Consider the following 21,669-nt stretch of genomic DNA (forward strand, 5'->3'; position numbering starts at 1 on the left):
GATATAATATTGGTACAATTTCATATTTAATTATTTATATTTATTTCATATATACAAACGTGCGTTCAGATACAAAAAGAGCAAATGCTAATTGAATTGATTGTACCTACATGATTGCTCAGCAAAAGAAGCCAGCCGCTGGTGACACGTGCAATGTATGTATTAGTTTATCAACTAGTTATCTATTAAATAATGATTTTAATTATAATATTTTTATATTAAATAAACGCGAGATGGAATACTTAATAAAAAAAAATATGTTTTCATTTTAAATATGTATTTCTTTATATTATATAGGTAGGTGGTATACAAATAATAGTTTGCCATTTCTTCAAATTCCGAGTAAATTAATCATTTAAATAATCTGCTTTTATTTTAATGTTGTGATACGTTCTATTCTTTAACTTGTAATACTTATTCCTTATTAAATTCAACAACATTATCGTGATTAAATATTTGAAAGCATTTTACTAGAATTGGTATTAATTACATGAGTGATTTACTGATAATTATATAATACAAAGACAAGAGCTCTTATAATCTTATATAGCTCTTATAACTTATAACTGATCAATTTAAAAGTTCGTCTTCTTGGAACTTTGAATATTCGTAAATCTGAAATAAAGTTTAAGATAAGTAGTTTTACAAATAACATAATTAAATAACAATTTAAAATGAAAAACCTTTTTTTACAATAGCAATTAAGTGTTATAGTGTTATTCATACGAGCACTATTAATCAATTATGAAAAAAATGCTAGGTACTTACTCAAATTATTAATTTTTGTTGAAGCACAGCAAGTATATTGGTTGGTTTCTTCATAATTGTTGGTAAATTTAAAACCATTCGGTTCATATTTATTTCTCATACACGTTACGTGTTAACCTATGTTCATTGGTAGGTAATAGCAGTAAATCTATTGTTTGTTGGGGTATTGGGACCAATATATTTATATGTGATATACGTGTGGTACCCAAGCCAATCATTCGCTAAAACGCTGAAAAGTTTGCTGGTTTTACACCGGCTCGCTCACGGTTACAATAAGGAACAATATACAAAATTGCTCAACCGAATATGAATTATTCCTGATGGTCGTCTGTGCACATCGATGAATGATTAGGGTACAATTACAATAATGCTTTTTATGCACGTTATAATATCGGAAATATTTTGTAGAGAAAGAACGTATGTTACCGGTTAAAACGGCGTGACTATTGCCAATCAGAAATGCCCATCATGCTTCATTAGTAGTTGTCTCTGAGTGGTGCCTGAACGGCGATATAGACGCAATAGACAAGACTATCCATATAAATACAGGTGGTGATCGCTAATACTTCAGTCAGTACAATCACTATGTTCCAGCAGAAAGAACAATCACTTCGACAAATAACAATAATTGTAGTTCACTGAATAATAATTAGAAGCCACCGTATTTTAATATTTTAAAATTAACTATTTAAAGCAGTGGATCCCAGTAGTGACCAATAAAATGTTGTTATTTTTTTATGTAAATACCCATAAAATAATAAAAAATATTAATAAAAACGATATTATTTTTAAAAAACAATTTCTGAAAAAAACACGCCCAATACAAATATTATAAGTAAATATTACTCGAGATTTGTTTCGGAAATAATTTATAACTAAAATTTATATTATATTATGAAAAAAAAATGCTTATATGTATTTTAATATTTTATTGTAAATATTTAAACTGTGGAAAATACGTTTGGAAATTACTGGTCTAATGAAAATTCTATATTAATTGTATTATGACATAAATAAGATCATTTTAAACAATTTAAACATTAAACTAAAATAAATAATTTCCAAAAATATATTATAAATATATAATTTTAGACTCTAAACGGTCAGTGGATGTATTGGTTTTACAATAATGTGACTTCCTTCTTGTGTGTCTAAGCTCTGATAGCTCTAATATTTATTTTATAGTCTACACGAATAGTGTAGTCTACGCTTCAATATTGAGGATCGTTTCTATATAAATAGAAAATTGAATCTAGATTGTACTCTGAGTCAACAATAGATATACGGAAAAACTGGAATACTTACGCAACATACATTTTTAACAATATCGATTTTGTTTTTATTGATATTCAAAAATAAATAATTGAAAAAATGTTTACACTAGCATAATGTTGTAAACTTGATATATTTTTCAAAATATTATGACTACATTTATAGACATTTAAATGTTCTATTTTTTTTATCTATGTTAATAAAATTTTTTCTTGGTAAAAAAGCCTAACAATTTTGTATAAGTTTCCTTATGGTTTGTTCTTATAGAAACTAGAAACTATCAAAAAACATAAGATATTTTATAAAATATTGAAGTTAATATTTGGAAAAAAAACACAAAAGTCTGCAACACTACTTGATAGTTAAGAATTCTTACAATTTTAAATTGGTATAGCTTCATACTGAACAATTTAATTCAAGGTTCGTAAGAGATATATAATAAATCTCTAATAATTTAAAAACTTTGAAAATCCATAACCACAAATTTGTTTATAGACATTTGAGGTTGACGAATTTGTATTTATTATACTTTTTGATTTCTGATGTTTGATTAATAATTTATATATTATATTCTATAGTCTGTCTGCATACAAGTGAAGTTGACATAAATTAATATTAAAGAATAATAATAAACGGAAAATAATGATATTTCCTTTAACGGTTTTAGTTATTTTGTTCTAATTGAAACTTTTCGCCATTACGTATACCTACTATATATAGTATTACGTACATTAACATTTTAAGCATATTTAGACTAATTTTAAACCGTTTATACCATGATCCTATTCACATTTCACACCATAAGTTACGTTAGTATTGGCTTATATTTTATAAGTTAAGGAAGTCAAAAACAATAATTATTATATAATATATGTGATTTTTTTGTAAAAAATTAATTAGATTTACCGTATTAATGTATTACTAATATTAATATAAATAAATCATAAAATATCCTTAGAAGTAGAGGATCATTGCGGCTCAGTGCGTTTCCGCTTAGAAACGTTTTTCACGTGCAATGATTTAACATTGAATTCAAATGTAGTACATCCATTTCATTGATCATTCTGAATGACGAGATATACACTTGAATCCTACTATTATAGCCAAGTGATTTTTTTTTTTAAATTTAACATTTATGTACATGGTTACATCTCAGTAATACTACCTACTACCTAGTAAATAATTGTATCAGTCACGACGATATATTATCATTATAAATTACCTCCAAGTAAACTATATGATTATAAATATTTAAATTTTGTGAAAATTTCAAATTTAATAACATTCCTGAACAATACAAATACCTACCTACTCAGTTTAGAATAACGCAATTAGGTACATGAACTATATAATGAAAAATAGTACCTAATTTGTAATGTGCCTCTTATAATTTTAATGATTCATTAGTTACACCATAGCGTTAAAGTTTAACTGAATTAAATAAAATGTGGTTAATAATATTAATAAAACACATTTATTTGTCGGAATTCAGTTAATCAATGTGTGTACCTACTGTATATGTTAGATAAACACCGGTGTGGAAGCCCAAAGGTGCTGTTTACTTTTAGTAGATGATGATGGATTTACTGAGTTGAGTCATAAAGTTTCGGAAGTCTATCGTTTACTTTGGGTGGTTCAAAGAGAGTTTTGAATGAAAATAAAGCTTAAGAAATACATGTGGCACCGACGAATTCCATTGGATGATTACCAAAGTATAGTTTTTCTAATTTTTTTTTTTTTTTATAGGTATTTTGTCTCCGGTGTAACGCCATGCGCGACATCGGTAGGAAGTTATTTTGCTTATCTAAGACGGTTGCGTAATAATATGAATTCTTTAACATGTATTGTGGTACCTACGGTGCCACCGTCACCGTTCTGCGCGAATTACGTCCACCGAACGCGTTCAATGTTTCCGGTTGACAAACTTTGGTTATGACCACCATAGATTTCGGTACCTAACAAAGTTTTGCTGTACGCGATTCACCAACGACTGCACTGCAGTAAACTTGGTCGGCACTTGGCTTTAAGCGTATTAAAAAAAACATAACTTCCACCAGACAATGTTTGAGACAGAAACAGTGATCAATAAGAAACAAATCTATTTTTTTATTCCAATATAAGAAAAGTAAAAATTAAAAAATGTTAATACATTTTAATTGGATAACAATGTTTTAATTTTGTATTTTTACGATTACACCTATGCATTATAATATAGTTAATAGATAACTAATTTATGATGTTTTATTAAGAACTTTTCTTTTCCATACAGGTAATACACAGAAACAAAATAACGAGGCCATTATTAAAAATTTAAAACTATATATAACTACATGATTATTTAATTTTTGTTTAATAATTAACACAATATTATTGCAAGACACATGATTCCGTATGGCCTTATAAATAAGCAATTTAAATTATTCTATTTTACAACTTGTATAAAGAATTAGCTGGTTAACTTGAATCATAAATTATATTGAACTAAATTATTTACTACCTACTAGTTTTTTTTTTTAAATTGTGTTTTATTCTTTCTTACAATTATATATACCTATAGTTTTGAGTTTTTTGGTTACTCAAGCTTGTGTTTTGAAAAAAATAAATAAACCCAACATTTAAATCAACGGTAATTAAAGTATAGGTACTGTTATCAAACGTTAGACAAATTTAATTTAATAGATGAATAAATAGCGATACATGAGTCAAACAAAAATATAAATTATTATATAAAATAAAAAATGTAACATAAACGACATAACAATATTTTTTTTTTATAAACATCTACAATTTATAGTTATTTATCTGGGTACTATTTATTAGTTAAGTTATAAAATACAATTTTTTTTTAAATTTTTTATATCTATTTAGTATGTGATATTATAATAGCAGTAAACAAAATTGTTTTCACTTGACTGCTTATTTCTTTTTTTTTTTAAACAAGAGGTATAATTCTTTAATATAAGACAAACCGCAATATTATTAAAAAGAGTTATAACTATAAGTCAGTGATCTCATCTGAAATTACTGATGTGTGAACAATAAATTAATTTTATAGGTACTTCTCAAAAATGTCTACTTGTAGATCAAAGGGAAATAAAAATAGTAAAAAAGTCAATGTAGAAATGTTTTGTCTCCTGAATGTTATTTTGGAGCATTGCATCCCTTTGCACTACATTTAATCCAGATTATTTTCCCTCGAATGCTCGCTATACCACGAACCCTTTATTAATGTTTTCGTAGTCCGTTGACTCTCATCTTATAATATAGCATTGGTCTATATAATAGGTGACATACAAACAATTTTATTTCTGGTACTGTATTCAATATCAATATCGGTTACATGCTAAACAAGTTTATTACTTTCATTGGTCATCCAAAACGCGTACCGTATGCAATATTTCTGTTCGTCGTTCGACACAATTCTTCTGCTCATGTTATTTCCTCCCACTCTTTGTATAACTTATATTACTTCAGAACTTAAAGCATATTTTAAAAATGTCATTTATTTTAACTTTTATTTCCTTAAGCACTTTTAGTTATAGGTATACAATATACGCATTGATATAATATATTTGTATATTGAACTTACGCAAACGTCTAAGCTTAAAACGTTTCAGAGATATCAATCGTACTGTTAATTTCCTGAATGAAAATTAGTAAAAAAAAATGTTACGACTAAAAATACATCGAACATCACTATTTGGCTGATGCACAATATTTAAGATTATGGTGATGAATGTTAAAATATAGTATTATTTAGTAGGTATAAAAGTTATATTTGTAAAGTTCTTTGTCATAAAACCAATTAATTTTCGTAGAAGTTTTGTTGGCCATCACGGATTTTGAAGTTAAGGATACAATATGTATTTTATATTATTAGGAATGTCCGATTTTATTTCGCAGCATAAAATCTACAGCCTTAGAACCAATTTATAGCTTTAGGACCAACCGCTGCTTAGGTTATCTCCATAAATATTCTATTGTTTATGTGTATCAGTAGTAGGATCCTCAAACATTTTCACCGCGATTTACTAGTTTGTGGATAAATCCGCGTTCGTTTACCGTTCGTCCCTCTACAGCTGAACACTGCCTACTCCAGTACCACTATTTTTATGAGATTTAAAAATGTCACTCGGTCTCTTTTCTTTTCTATAAATAAAAATGGTCGTTCTAGTGGACCATTGACTTTACGACACAAACCTGCAAGTACCTACCCACGCAGACTTGGATATCTGTTACTATTATTTCTTTCAGTATTTTCTGCAGGTGCCACATTTCTGCCACACATTTTAGTGTTTTATCGGCAGGTACCTACGTATCAGAATAACGTGTTAAATGAACGATTTTCATTGATATTGTTTTTAAATCTGTAAATAATATTGTGATCTTAAAATGCGTGGATAATAATGGTCGTTGTGTACAATATAGTTTATCGTTAACAGAAAATCAACTGAGTGTACGCGGTGTTAATATATAATTTTATGTGCATGATATAATATTATTTACTATGTATATTATCGTCTATCGATATGGGGAAATGAAAAAGAGGTAACATATAATATTTCATATTATGGGTTTTTTTTTTAGATACAACATGTCATTTTTGAATGAAAACTATCACTCCAATCGCATACGAATCCTATTCAACACGTTACGTCGTAAGATAAAATAAATTTAACTATAAACAGAAAAAATTAAGCCCATTCAGTCCAAATACGAATACGATGACGATCTGAAATAAATGTACAGTTCGTCCTTGTTTCAGATATTGTAGTCACGAGTTTAAAAAAAAATAGTAATAACAATTTAACGTCTCCTCAAAATTTAGTTGGCAATTTCTTAGAGTAAAAAAAAAAAAAACAAAAAAACATTTGAAAAACCTTCTGTACGATGGCTTTTAAAACGTTGGAATCGTAACTGTCGGTGGCACGTTTTGACATGGTTCGCCGCATGGTTTGTTTTTCGCACACGCCTTGACAGGCACACAGTTGTAATGCCGATGAACCGTCGGCCAAAATCGCCGAGACCGAGCGCCCCATCGAGCTGGTCTTGTCATAAAACGTTTCACGATATCCGTGCAATATTAATTCGACCTACGTCGTTACGTTATTATTAATATACCCATATTAATATTTCGTCGATACACAATAATATTATGTGCGATTTTCCATTATAATATTATTGTGTCTGCGTGACATTTCGTGCAGGGACAATCGAAAACTCGGTACGCGTAACGCACGTTAATTTGTCGAGTAGGAGGTAGTGTTTAACGCCCCGAGTGGTGCCGGGCTGCGGGGCGGGCGGAAGCTGAGAATAATAATAATAATACAATAACAGTAATAATAATGATAAAGTAATAATGAAAAAATCGCACCGGAGAGGGCGAGGGCCGAGGACACGTCGTTTGGGGCCTATCTTTCCGCCGCCGCCGCCGCCGACGACGCTCCCGAGTGCCAGCCGTCGTCATCTACTACCGCCGCACGCACTGGTTGATTCACACATTTCGACGACGGTCTGCCCGTGCCGCACTATGATTCTGGCGGAGATTTCACGTGCTGTCCGCTGAGGAGTCATCACGACGACAATATTCGTTATCGATAATAATAATAACAATAATATAGTTGTGTACTTATTATAAGTAATATAATATAACGCCGAATCGAATTCCGCCGGCCACACGATATTATACTATACACTGTATTAGGTGTACCTACTATATTATAATATTATTATATTATCGTCGCAGTGCAACAAGACACGTGAGTACAGGATGAGAAGTCGATGTATTAATATTATTTATCATTATTATTATTATCATCCGTGTGTATACGTTTACACGTGAGATATTATTATCGTTTCGACGTCGTGGTATTTATTTATTTTTACTACGCCCGCGCACACACCTTGGTGCCATCAATTTCCCCGAAAATAAACTATTGTTTTTACGAGGTTTTTTCATTTTTTACAGCTTTCCGTTTTTATTTTTTTTTAAGCTCAAAACTTTTTTTTACGACCGCACGAAAGACAATAATTTCGAATACCGTCTGGTCGACCGAAGACACTCCTGCGCGAACGGTTGCACATCAAACTCATTCTGTTCGAGATCCATTAGTGCACGAATCCACTGGGTGCGCTTAATTGCCGGTCTTGTCCGTGAATTTTAATATTTTAATATTTTATTTACGACTTTATCGCTTAAATGCTGTTTGAACAATTTAAGATATCATTATAATGTCACCGTTTGTTTTCCAAATTACTTTCTACACTATTTATTTGCTTTCAAGTAACGACTTGTATACAATATTACACGTGAACAGCTCCAATGGTTAAAAATTGTTTTCTTTTTTTATTTGGCGCCAAAACGATTTTTACGCTGAATATTTTTTACACGTACGCATTGCCAGATTTTCCAATTACGCGTACCTATACGAATAAGGTGTAATTGGTTCCGTCAAATTCATTGCCAAACGTCGTTGAGTAAACCATCGCGTCGGTTCTGTGGACCTATAGAAGGTCATACAGAGACGAATATTGTGAACACAGAACAGTGAACATGACGTGATCGGAATGGATCACGGCAAATTCGAACACCTATATACTTGCTGTTGCGATATATGCTTATCCACACACGATTTCATCTTAAAATTATACACACACAACTCATATTGTCATGATGGTCCAAAGTGGCATGATAGATTGTTATTGTAAAGCAAAGTTCGATTCAAATGGACATAATAATATGAACGAATAGACTTTTGATAGATAGTGCAAACAATTTAATTTTTAAAATTAATAATTTATTAAGTTATACTATAACAATAATTAATAATCATCTATTGATTAATATTCAGATATTCTTTTGTTGAACAATTTGATTTGTAGGATAGTTAATATTGTAACAAATTTAATAGTATTTCAATAGAATCAATAAAACGTACCTAATGCTTATTGTGTACGAAGATGTTTAATGGAAACTTAATTTAATATTTATTTCTAGAGAATATTACAAAACAAATAATGCATAATTTATATATTATTTTTATACTTTCAAGAAAATAAATAAATTTAAAAACTAGAGTAGATATCTAGTAATGATTAATTATAGGTAAATACTTTAACAAAACAAAATAAAATATCGCCACCTACTTATTAGTATTAATATTTTATTCAATTATAATTTTTCATCTAAAATGTTAACTTGACGATCCACTCTGTACTTGAATTTAAAACAAGTTTAATACAGTGTTATCAAAAAAAAAAAAATAATTCATTGCATTATACATAAAATACATAAGTACAAATAAAATAAATTTATTCTGTCATTTGAAAATTTACAACTGTAAAGTACGGACAATAATAATTCTAAGCTTTGGAATTAAAGTTGGGACTATAGAAATCATTTTTTCATGCTAATAACTTTTTTTATTGTCTGAGTATAATGTTTTATTCAGAATGTAGCATATAATGAATTTTTTAAAACGAAATAAAAATCTATAGATTTTTTATTTTTGTTTCTTATTTTAAATTTCTAAAAATGCACTCACAATTATGTGTCTACTAAGAGAATAGCCAAAGTTCAAAATGTCTATAAGATTAATATTTTAATTAGCAAGGTAATTTGAAAATGCAGTTTCCATATATTTAACACAAAGAAATAAACATTTTTATGATACAATAAAATTTAAATAAGGATTAATACTAGTTGTAAGCAAACAATTTTTCTCGTTCAACGTTTTTTCATCCAATTTGACAAAATAATAGCATCGCATTAGTGTTAATGGTTAGATTAAATGTTTTAAGCGTAATTAATTTTTTTTCTTAAAGCATATTAAGATTTGGTCTCTTCAAATGTTTATATACCTATTTGTATATTATTTTATAACGTGGCATAAAAAAATATATGATGTCGAAAAACGACATCTCGTAACCGTACTCTTATAGTTGAAGGGAAATTTACGACATCTCGGATATTGGACTAGTGAGCTTATGCAATGACCAGATGTTTCTATGGCGACGACATTTAGAGTAATTTATAGCTCCAAATCATTGCACCTGTGTGGAAAGTACGTTAAAAAGAAACACCCTACCCTACCTCGTAATTGGCACACTAATAGTGTCCATGGGGTCAAACGTTTCAAATTAATAAATATATTTTGTCACTAAAAATAACACAGGTATAAAATTAAACGTCCAATGGGATGTTAGTGATTTCAGAACTCGTAATGGTACCGCTAAATATTGTATGTTCGCATTAAAACACGGGCATAGAATTAAATGGCAAACGGTTAAAATTGTGATTTCAGAACATGTGATTGTATCACTGAATAAATTGGAATTGAATTAAGCACGAGTATTTTTCAAGGAATAAAAACGCCATGGCTGTGTCACGTATTTTTTTACTCAATAATTTAAAACGGGATAATAAAGAATGCTAAACAGACCTATATATAATATTATATAGAAATATAATAAAACCCATATTATAATCATGCTGTATAAAAAAAAATAATGACAAAAGGAAAATCGTGATTGAAATATGATCGGATCAGTTGATTTTTTTTTACTTAGCTTTGTAAAATTTGTCGTGAATGGATTAATAATTAACACAAAAAGTCTTTTATGTTTAAAGTTATCGATGCAGTGGTAGGTTTTGTACATAAATTGTTTCGAAAAAGATTTTAAAATTGATGGTAATGTGTGATTTGTCATTCGTAACTCATCGGGTACACGAAAAAGAGAAAAATAAAAGCGGCAAGCTGTGTGTCACTGATAAACAAAAATTGACTTCAATAAATAATATATTATCAAAATGAGGGGAACCTTTTCATACAAATTACGTTTGATATCACAGTACTACTTTTTGTTTGGTAAATTAATTGAAATATCATATATAAAAAGGACATTATTTCTTAAGTCCCCTTTAGATTGTATATTATCTAAGAACACATTTTACGGGAGGGACCATTGGCTTGAAACGTTTCATCTAGTCTTTTTTAAACCAATTTCACAGGCAGTTTGGTCCAATATCTTCAACGCAAGACTCCGATCAAAACACTTCGACATCAATTCATAAAGTGACTATTTTATTTCAGATCAAAAATGTACGGGCTCTTATTGGAAAACCTCTCGGAGTATATAAAAAAAATGTACGGCGAAGATAGATGGGAAGAGATTCGGCGAATGGCCAATGTGGATCAACCTAGTTTTAGTGTACACCAAGTCTATTGTGAAACGCTTATTCCACGACTAGCGAAAAAATCTCAACAAGTATTATGCACATTTAACTATATTCATAAAAAATTGTTCACTTAAATGTACTTAATATTTTCCAGTTTAAACTCGCATTTTATGTGTTTTTAAGGTACTAGGAATTACGGAGAAAGAGTTTTTTGAGCAAATGGGAGTGCATTTTGTCAGTTTTGTTGGCCAATACGGCTATGATCGAGTACTATCGGTATTGGGGCGGCACATGAGAGACTTTCTAAATGGTATGAAAACAATTTAAATTACAAACTTATTATTATTTAATCTCTTTTAAAATACGTTTGATAGAAGTATCGCTTTTTAATTTATTTAACATTGAAACTAATACCTTTCTGTAATTATTTTACAGCAGTGAATGCACAATCTAAATTTCACGTTAACGGTTATTTATAGAACTAGTAGTAGCTACACATAACGATTTACGAATTTCATTCATACGCTTATTCGTGACTTGAATCAATAATGCACGTTTGACCTTAAAATATATACGTTCATATTATGTATACACATGTATGAAACCCTACCTTCTTCATAATATGCACTTCATATTAAACTATCATTGTGCATAGAATACTATTGATTTTTATTAATGAAAAAAAAATAAGGTTTCGTAGCATTTCTCAATCTGTGCACAACGATATTATTATACCGATGGCGTAATATTATTATAACTAAAATAGTTCCTAAATTCATCTAACATAAATTTCAATGTGTGTACGGTAAAATAAATATGTCACATATTATAATTGTGTACCTGAACTTGTTTTATTAAATAATCCTTTAAATTATTGAAATAGTTTGATTATTATACCTATGCACACAATACTATTCGTACGTTATTCACTATTTATTTAGTTTAATTTTAAGTAATTTGAACATATATTTTAGTATCATTTTTACATTCACATTTTCAAACATTGTACTATATGCTATCTTTCTATTCTATCTGAGTTTTTTATTTATTATACGTACGCATATTTTCTCATTCTCTTTCGGTCCTAGTCTCATCTTATTTATTTTTCATATTTTTTTCTCGTTCCATTTCTCTAAACTAACTTAATACCATAAGCTTGGCGCATTTATTTATTTATAATATATTTGTATATTAGAACAACGGGTGCTTTTCGTCTGGTGAGGCTTACACATAATAATATAACCTATAGTGTCGCATACAATAATCTTCATAATTGTTACACAGTCGTGTAACAATACAATAAGCAAACACAGATATTAAAACGAGATGGTATTATTATTAACACACACTAATATGATTTCTTATAATTTTAACCCATAACATATTATAACTATTTTGAAACTATTTAATTCAATTTCCCTAATTAACATTGTTATTATAATATTACAATATAATATAACATAAACGATGTAGGTATTTATGGTTAAATTACATGACCAATAGGTAGGTATATAATATTATTATTATATAGACATATTTACGTAACTGTTAGACATAAACATTATTATGTTTATTTTTAGTAGATTTTAAATAAGAAACTTTATTCAATGTGATATTCGTTGTGTTTCATATAATTAAGAACATGTATTGTTCCATTTTTTAATTCCTCCGTCATTTATTAATGTTTTTAATCAATAAAAAAATGGCAGGGACTTTCGATTAATTAATTTTTTTTATTATTATTATTATTATTATTGTTATATATTTGTAGTAAATTGATTGGATTGGGTATAACAACTAATAAAACAAGTTGTAGCATGTTGTGAAAAAAAAGAACCATTGGTATAAAATACAGTGTTTTTCGATATATATCTATTAAAATTAAAAAAATAATGGTATAAATTTGTTGTCGGTGGTTAAAATAAGAGTTTCGAATAGTTCTATTTACATTTTATTTAGATTTGGTTTTATTAACACCCATATCAAATATTATGTTAGCACTAAAAATATTATACAGATCATATGATTGGGATTATAGGTTTGGACAATTTACATGAATATCTGAAGTTTTCATACCCAAGAATGCAAGCGCCTTCGTTCATTTGTGAAAACGAATCTAGACAAGGATTGACATTACATTACCGTAGTAAACGTCGTGGCTTCGTGTACTATACAATGGGCCAAATAAAAGAAGTGGCTAGGCATTTTTATCACAAGGTCAATAACACGAACCAATAGTATAGGTTTAAGTCAACCTTTTTCAACGGCCATGTAATAATTTTAGGAAATGCGCATTGAACTAGTTCGTGAAGAGATTTTAATGGATACAGTGCACGTGACGTTTCAATTGAAATTTGATAATAGAGCGTTTACATTAGCATCGATGACAATGACGAGGGAGGAAAAACATCTTCCAATAAGTGCATCGGTGCTGTTCGAAATATTTCCGTTTTGCATTGTGTTCAGGTCGATGACAAAAAACAGACGTAAAATTAATATTATTTCGCTTCATTAATTATTTTTTTAGCTATTTTTTTTTTTTTTTTTAAAGATTTTATATGCACATAATTATTTTAAATCTGCGGAGGGAAATAATAGCTGTACCCAAAATACATATATTGAACTGATATTATTTCTCATACAGCTCCAACATGATTGTTCAAAGCATTGGCAATTCATTGATGGTCATTTTACCAGATCTAGTTGGAAAACGGATTACTAATTGGTTTGATCTTGTTAGACCGTTAATAGCTTTTAAATTTCAAACGGTAATATTATATTATTTTAAATAAATAATTTAAAAATTGAAGAAAATTATGATAAACATTTTTTAAATAGATTTTGAATCGAACGAACAATATTTTTGAGCTTGTTACTGTTCAACCAGTGCTTTCCAATCGACCAACAGACAGACACGTCATTCTGAGCGATGAGTCTTATTTTTCTCCAGAAGAAAACAAACTTCGATTAAAAGGTATAAATCATAAATGATGTACTAATAAGTATATATTCAAAGCTTTTTTTATATACTAAAGAATATTATTTGAATTACAAAAATATTAGTAAATAATAAAATACCTTGATTATCTTAGGGCAAATGATTTATATGGACAATTGGCAAATGATGATGTACTTGGGTACGCCCGTGATGCCTGATCTCAATGCATTAGTAACTACTGGTCTATACATAAATGATCTCTCCATGCACGATTTCAGCAGGTTGGTTGCAAGCATAATAATTAAATGGAAACTTTTCGTTTATCTATTCATTTTTTGTCAATAAACCTGCAATACACGATGGCTGATTACTAAAATACACGTGTATAACAATACAAGTTGATGGGCGCTCGTTTTGTTTCTGTTTTACCCTAGGGACCTAATGTTGGCAGGGACACAACAGTCAGTTGAATTAAAGCTGGCACTAGACCAAGAGCAGTTAAAGTCAAAAAAACTGGAAGAGTCGATGCGGAAACTAGATGAAGAAATGAAGCGTACTGATGAGCTGTTATATCAGATGATACCCAAACAAGTGGCCGATCGACTGAGGTCGGGTGAAAATCCCATAGACACATGCCAAGTAAGATTTAAAAAATGAATTGATTATAACAGTACATAAATCATTTTTCAGATGTTTGACAGCGTGTCCATATTATTTTCGGACATAGTAACGTTTACTGAAATATGTAGCAGAATCACCCCAATGGAAGTGGTGTCAATGCTGAACGCCATGTATTCTATATTCGACACGCTAACGGAACGAAACAAAGTTTATAAGGTACACATTAACGGATTCGTTATTATATTATACATGTGCCAATTACGATCGCATTAATTAAAAATACATTTTCAGGTCGAAACTATCGGCGATGCATATATGGTTGTATCGGGCGCGCCGATGACTGAAGACAATCACGCAGAGAAAGTTTGTGATATGGCATTGGATATGGTTGATGCAATTACAGATCTTAAAGATCCGTCGACAGGTAATTTTTTTTTTTTAATTACAATTTTTCAAATACATACACACACACCGTAATTTTCTGTTGATATTTCTACAATATCAATCAAAAGCAAATTCAATTAGAAATAAAATCGCTAATAATATATTTTTTATAGGGTCTCATTTGCAAATCCGCGTGGGCGTGCATTCCGGAGCAGTGGTAGCTGGTATTGTCGGTTTGAAAATGCCGAGGTACTGTTTGTTCGGTGACTCGGTCAACACTGCGTCCCGAATGGAATCCACAAGCGAAGCCATGAAAATTCATATATCACAAACCACCAGGGATCTGATTTCGGCATCGTACATGGTCAAAGAACGTGGTGAGATTTACGTGAAAGGAAAAGGTAAGGACCGCCGCCATTGCTGTGGTCCTGGCGTGGTAGGTTTTGATTCTGAAATTCGTTTTTAAGGCGCCATGAAAACGTATTGGTTGGAACACCGGGAAAGCCGACCTCCATTAAGTCGGGTGCTACCACTGGCCAACTCCGATGTACCAGAGTTGGAGTGGGAGCGTAGTGCCGATGCTGTATTCGATATTGTGGAACGCAACACGGACATGAACATGCAGTTGGCTGAAGACAGGATCAGGACATACTCACCGGTGACATTTCAAGAAGTGGCAAGGCACTCGATATCGCGTTCACCAGTTAGAGAATACTACCGAGGTTTGTATATTGTACTGCAACATAAACTAATACTTAAATAATTTAAAATGAAAATTGATGTCTTAATAATATTGTTGTGCTGTTAATAATAAATATTTTATGTCTAGTGTATCAATCGTGCAACATACATTAATAATATAAATTATATTTTATATATTATACTAATGGGTCCTAAAAATATACTTTATAGCGCCTTCAACATCAAACAGACACCTGCGAGTGGTCTATATTATATTTTAGAGATACCTTAAATCTATCTAATTTGTGTGTAATCCTAAATGCTTAAATATAATATTATGTGTACCTATTTAAATCAAATCAGGAAATTTTACATAAAAAGCTTAACATGGTATGGTAAAATATAATATATTTATGAAGACCTAACAAGAAAAAAAAACCATAATGGTGTTTATATTATTTTCTTAAATGTAATTTCTTACACTAAATTCGATGAGTTCCTCATAATATATTTTACGTTACACAAAATATTAATTATTATTGTTAACCGGCTATCATTCTAGTAACTGAGGTTTAAATTGTCGAAAAAAAAATTTACGATCATCTATATAAAAAATACAAGTAGTTTAAAATAAAATAATTACTTAAACAAAAGATAGAAATGAATAAACCGATTCTAATTAGATAAGAATAAATGAAAATCATAAAAGGAAAACTAAATCAGATAATAATAATATTTTCGAATAAAACAATGGTAGATGATAAAACCCTTTAATGTACATTATTTAATATAATATATTAAAGAAAATAATAATCTTAAATTCTAAAGTATAAAAAAATGTCTAATTTTTACCATTTTGAAAACAAAGATAGTGCAATTAAAATAACGAAATTTTATACTTTTTATGACTGCAATGAAGATTGAAAAATAAAATTTAGAAGATAATATTATAATCCTTTTTTTCTTTACAAACATAAATGTTTAGCAGCTAAGGTCAGGAACATTTGAATGATATAATAATTTAAGATGGTATAATCTTTGCTGTTCTTTGATCACTCGTAAATCATGAAATGTTTTGAAAGTTTTTTTGTGTTTTATTCATATGGATTGAATTGTTTTTATTATTGTAATAAAAATATCTTGATAGTAAAATGAGGATTCATCAACAATAATTAGGATTCATTTGTTTTTGTAGGTCACGACGTTATTCTTTCAAATATTGTATTAACAATGTTTTATTTTCTGATTTTCAAATATTAATAATACCTAATAATACACAATTTTATGATCAATTAGTTAATGACGTTATTTTTATCCAAAGCACCAATTCAACAGTTATTTAATTTAAATATTTTTAAAATATATGCTCCTTTTTAGCAATTAACAATAAAACATCGTTCAATATTAATAATAATAATATGACTTGAATCATGTGATAAAATATAGAATTCACTGCACAAACATAATACAGGTACTATATGTATTGTTTTACATATTATTGAGATTATTTTAAGCACCTACTTTATTTTATTTAATGCACCTATGTCCTATACTGTACTTTAGAATAAGAATAATAAAAATAAAGCATCATTTTAAGTTCGTGTTTTACATTACCATAAAAATAACATAAAATATGTTTGTATACGAGTTGAAAAATGAAAATGTACCATAAGCTTTTTAAACAAACTCTTAAATAATTATTATGATAGTGTTCGTATTTAGCAACTTGATAAAAAAATAAAATACAACGTTAAACATTTTGCCATGTTTTTCATAATTTGAAATTACTAGAAATGTACCTTAACGATTAACGAATTACGAGTAGGTTTTATATCATTAAAATTTATAACAGTTCTGAATAACCAAATAATTATCAGATTGTTTTTATAATAATTATCGTATTGAGTTACGAATAATATGTATCTACAAATATTAATTAGGTGCTTAAATAAAGGTTAAAACGAAAAATAAATAAACTAATTAATTGTGCACATTGAATATTTTAAATAAAAGTATACCTAATTAGGTACACTGAACAGTTTTATATTTACCTATTTATAAATTTAGATTTTGTTTAGCCAACAAGTACATTAGAATCATAATATACCTTATGGCTTATGCTATTTATAATTTATATACATTTAAATATTTTTTAAATTCCATAAAACCATACAAATTAATTATACAAAACAATAATTTTCGTCATCAAATATGTGTGTTATTAAAAAAATCTTTACAGAGCTTGATGCACATAATTAAAATTTTTTAACGAAAGTGAACTTACAGAAACTAAAAATTTTAATCCTACTATATTATCTATCTTTTTCAGATATATTCAATTAAAATTCTTATAAATTGTAAGTCTAAAAATAAAACAGCGATAAAAACATTTTACTTATTTTCTCCTTGAAATATAATATATTTTCAACTATCATATTCTATTCTATGATAGTTTAATGTGATTGCCCTAGTGACGTTTCTGTAGAGAAAATAATTAACTGTTGTACATTTTTCAGAGTCTAGATCGAACTCAATAAGTTGCACACCCATCGTTTCACAGAAAGAGCTGCAACGATTGACGTGTCTGAACAGGAGTTCGTCTCCACTGTCACGATTCACGAGGAAAATCGAACAATTGCCAAAGCCCGACTCCACTTCGACTACGGCTGCTGTCGTCGCCGTCCAGAGGCACAGATTCGTGAGAAATGCGGGAGGTGGTCGTGGCGGCACGCAGACGGCTCCGTCATCACCAGAGACGCACAAGGAAGAGGATACGTTAGCCGAGTCGTCGCCGATCCTTCCGTTGGAACTTCCGGAACCACCTTCGGTATCAACGCCATCACCGCCACCACATCCACCACCACCGCCACCACCACCACCGCCGCCGGCGACCAAGTCCAATCCAGTGCTGGTGCACGTGGCCGATTACGTTTCTTCCGATTGTGTGGACAGCGTCGATTCGGATGACCAGCGATCGCTGCAGACCCGTGAGGTTGACCTAGGCCGATCGGACGACGAAGGGTCTGATGACCACCCGCATCCTTTCCCGGAATCTTCCGATGACGATCTACCCCCGGACGATGACGACGACATTGATGATTTGGACCTATCTTCGGTGGATCCGACCACTCCGTTACCCCCATCGTCGTCGCCCTCGGCGTCTCCGACCGAGGCCCGAGCGGTGACCGCGTCCAAGTCAGACGGGCAGATATATGGTCGGCGGCGGCAGCGGTGTGACGAACTCGATGACGACGTGAGTACGTCCAGCCTGAACCGGCAGACCCAGTGCTGTATGAGCTTCAAAGCACACCCAAAGTCGTCCAGAAAGCGATCACAGTCCCACTCTTGCAGGTTGATCTGATCGTGCATCGCACCTGGAGTTACTCGTGTATATATTTATATATTATATTCATGTTAACCGCTTTTAAGTTACCACGCGCTGTTGTCCAAACATTTACGGCCGTATTCTGCAGTTTTTTTTTTATTCAAAGTTAGGCTTACTGTAGTAATTAAACAGGTTAGTTGAAATGAAATCATCATATGCAATGCTTTCATTATCACTGAGCACTGCATAATATTTAGCCGTAATCATATGTAGCATAATTCAATTAATATAAGCATTTTAAATGTTGTGCCTAAATTGGTGGTTACACTATTTTGAATTGTTTATAAAAACGTGTTTAATTATCACCACCAATCGTCCAAAATATTGAATCGATGCAAAAATAAATTATCAAATTGTATCGTACGAGTACCATAACTACAACCTATTTTACTGTTCATTAATTGAAATGCCATTGTGTAGTACAAATTAAAAAAAAAAGTGTGTAATAAACATGCATGTATTTAAATTTTCAATAAATTCATCTTCCCTTCAAATTATCAAAATGAACATAAAAAGTATGCATAATGAGTTTTTTTGTGGTAGTTTGGAAGGGAATTTAGAAAGAATTTAGAGCTGCATTTTATTCTCGTGAAATCTTATGCTAAACCGTTGTTGTAGATGGCATGTCATCGCCTGTAGATATTAAATCGGTAGAACATTTTTCTTTGTGTGTGATATTACTTAAATATTTATATAATATATTATTATGTGTATACAATCGATTTCAAGTTATTAGTCAATTTTATTCGATCGCGAATAGTGTAATATTTAAATCAATTTTTTTTTGATTTAATACACAAATATTTCCGAAAGAAACAAAAAAAATTGTACCATGTACCTATTGATAATTGTATTATTATTTTTATATTATAATATCATATACTTATAATCACTCTTGGCTGATCATGTATGTATTTTGCATATTTTCTTATATAATAAATCAATAGGTTTAGTTCCTATTTATTTTGTTTTTTTATTTGATTTAATAATATGTGAAGTAGTTCTTTCCAGATTAAAATAATCTATATACCTTATTAAGATTTACGTTTTTCCCGTTAAAATTGACAGGCCTCTAATGTTTCTAACAACCTCACTTGGGACGAATATACAGCTATAATTAGAAACATTGTAGGAATATTGTAACCGGAACTGAGTTTACTTTCAATCTCTCCCAATAGACCATATTCACATTTTTAAAGTCCTTTTCTCATAAGCAGTGGTTTAGATATCATATAAATGAATTCATATTCATTTATAATATTATAGAAGTTTTTGATGCTACATACTTAGATTTGAATAAATAGGTTTCAATTAAGTAAATTGTCCTATTTTATAGATCAATGTTTTTCATTTGGCTAGTTGTGTAGGTACTATAATCAATTTCAGATTTCATATGTTTGTTTTGTGTTTAATTTAATAGAATATTGATAATCATTTAATCTAAATATATAGTTTGATATTTAATACTTAAAAATCACAGAGTTGGCGTGTTCGATCAAATCAAATAAAAAACCTAACTGGTAATAATTGATCATTTAAATTTGTACATTAATTCACCTATTTTAGATCATTTTAATTAATGGTAGTTTAAATATTTATTTTAAAATTAAAGAAATTGTTATAGTTGCCTTACACTTAAAAAAATTACTTTTGTATACATTACGACTTGTATGAGTCATGTGAATATTAAACTTTATTTTTTTAGGCTATAATATATCCCAATTCCCCATTTATATTACATTACTTCAAATCAAATTTGTATTTATAAACCAACATTAATTTACTGTATTTACTCAAACGAAATTATCTTAATAGCATTCATAGTAATTAGTATGTGCACACATAAAATGTTTAAATGTGTATACGTCTATACGTACTTAATACGTATCCGTCTATTTCAATTAGACCTTTAACTGTAATAAAAACATATTGGAGTTCTCAATATTGCATGATTACCTATATATGGCTATATTAGATACGAAGCACCTACTTAACAGCATTATGTTTAATTGTATTTACCATACATGGTTAATGAACATGTATTGACGTCATATTATCATAGGAGCTATTAAAATTAAGAATTCTTCATTGTTTATTTGTCTGTCCCTGTGGAAATTGAAAACCGTCCAACATCACTTGTCACAGTTATTGTATTTTGAATGAATTATGACCACGCGTGTGAACCATTAATGTTATTATGATTTCAAGCTACACGTGCTAATTGATTGTTAATTATCATTTTGTGAACGTTATATAAACAAATTTAAACCAACAAAAGAATTATAAATGCAATTATGTTTTATCAATAATATCAACAACTTTAATAATATAATACTTGCACATATTTTATGAAAATTATTCATAAACCGTATAGGTCATACATACGATACATACATCATGATACATACACGATGGAACAAAGATATAAGTATGCCTAACTAA

The 21,669-nt window shown here is 29.7% G+C and overlaps 1 protein-coding gene across 2 annotated transcripts; it reads left to right on the forward strand.

Annotated features, from left to right (window-relative positions):
• The first annotated feature begins 7,505 nt into the window (after positions 1 to 7,505).
• On the forward strand, positions 7,506 to 20,188 carry LOC132941655 (soluble guanylate cyclase 88E-like). Of its 2 annotated transcripts, none has more exons than XM_061009797.1 (14): positions 7,506 to 7,799; positions 11,133 to 11,307; positions 11,402 to 11,528; positions 13,257 to 13,435; positions 13,503 to 13,684; positions 13,863 to 13,986; positions 14,057 to 14,192; positions 14,311 to 14,437; positions 14,591 to 14,795; positions 14,847 to 14,993; positions 15,069 to 15,201; positions 15,335 to 15,562; positions 15,629 to 15,883; positions 18,359 to 20,188. In XM_061009797.1, exons 2-14 carry the CDS (start codon positions 11,140 to 11,142, stop codon positions 19,201 to 19,203), a joined length of 2,856 nt encoding a protein of 951 aa, XP_060865780.1. In that variant the 5' UTR covers positions 7,506 to 7,799; positions 11,133 to 11,139; the 3' UTR covers positions 19,204 to 20,188. The 2 variants fall into 2 exon arrangements, with proteins under 2 accessions (XP_060865780.1, XP_060865781.1); XM_061009798.1 differs by having other exon boundaries at positions 15,335 to 15,538.
• Positions 20,189 to 21,669: the final 1,481 nt, after the last annotated feature.

Source organism: Metopolophium dirhodum, chromosome 3 (genome assembly GCF_019925205.1).
Source record: "Metopolophium dirhodum isolate CAU chromosome 3, ASM1992520v1, whole genome shotgun sequence".
Taxonomy (NCBI): domain Eukaryota; kingdom Metazoa; phylum Arthropoda; class Insecta; order Hemiptera; family Aphididae; genus Metopolophium; species Metopolophium dirhodum.

Bases quoted from the DNA above. Each gene is read 5' to 3' on its own strand.
- LOC132941655 (XM_061009797.1), top strand. From the start codon at position 11,140: ATGTACGGGCTCTTATTGGAAAACCTCTCGGAGTATATAAAAAAAATG. The intron at 14,796-14,846 runs GTAAGATTTAAA...ATCATTTTTCAG, and splicing joins ATCCCATAGACACATGCCAA to ATGTTTGACAGCGTGTCCAT. The intron at 14,994-15,068 runs GTACACATTAAC...ATACATTTTCAG, and splicing joins AACGAAACAAAGTTTATAAG to GTCGAAACTATCGGCGATGC.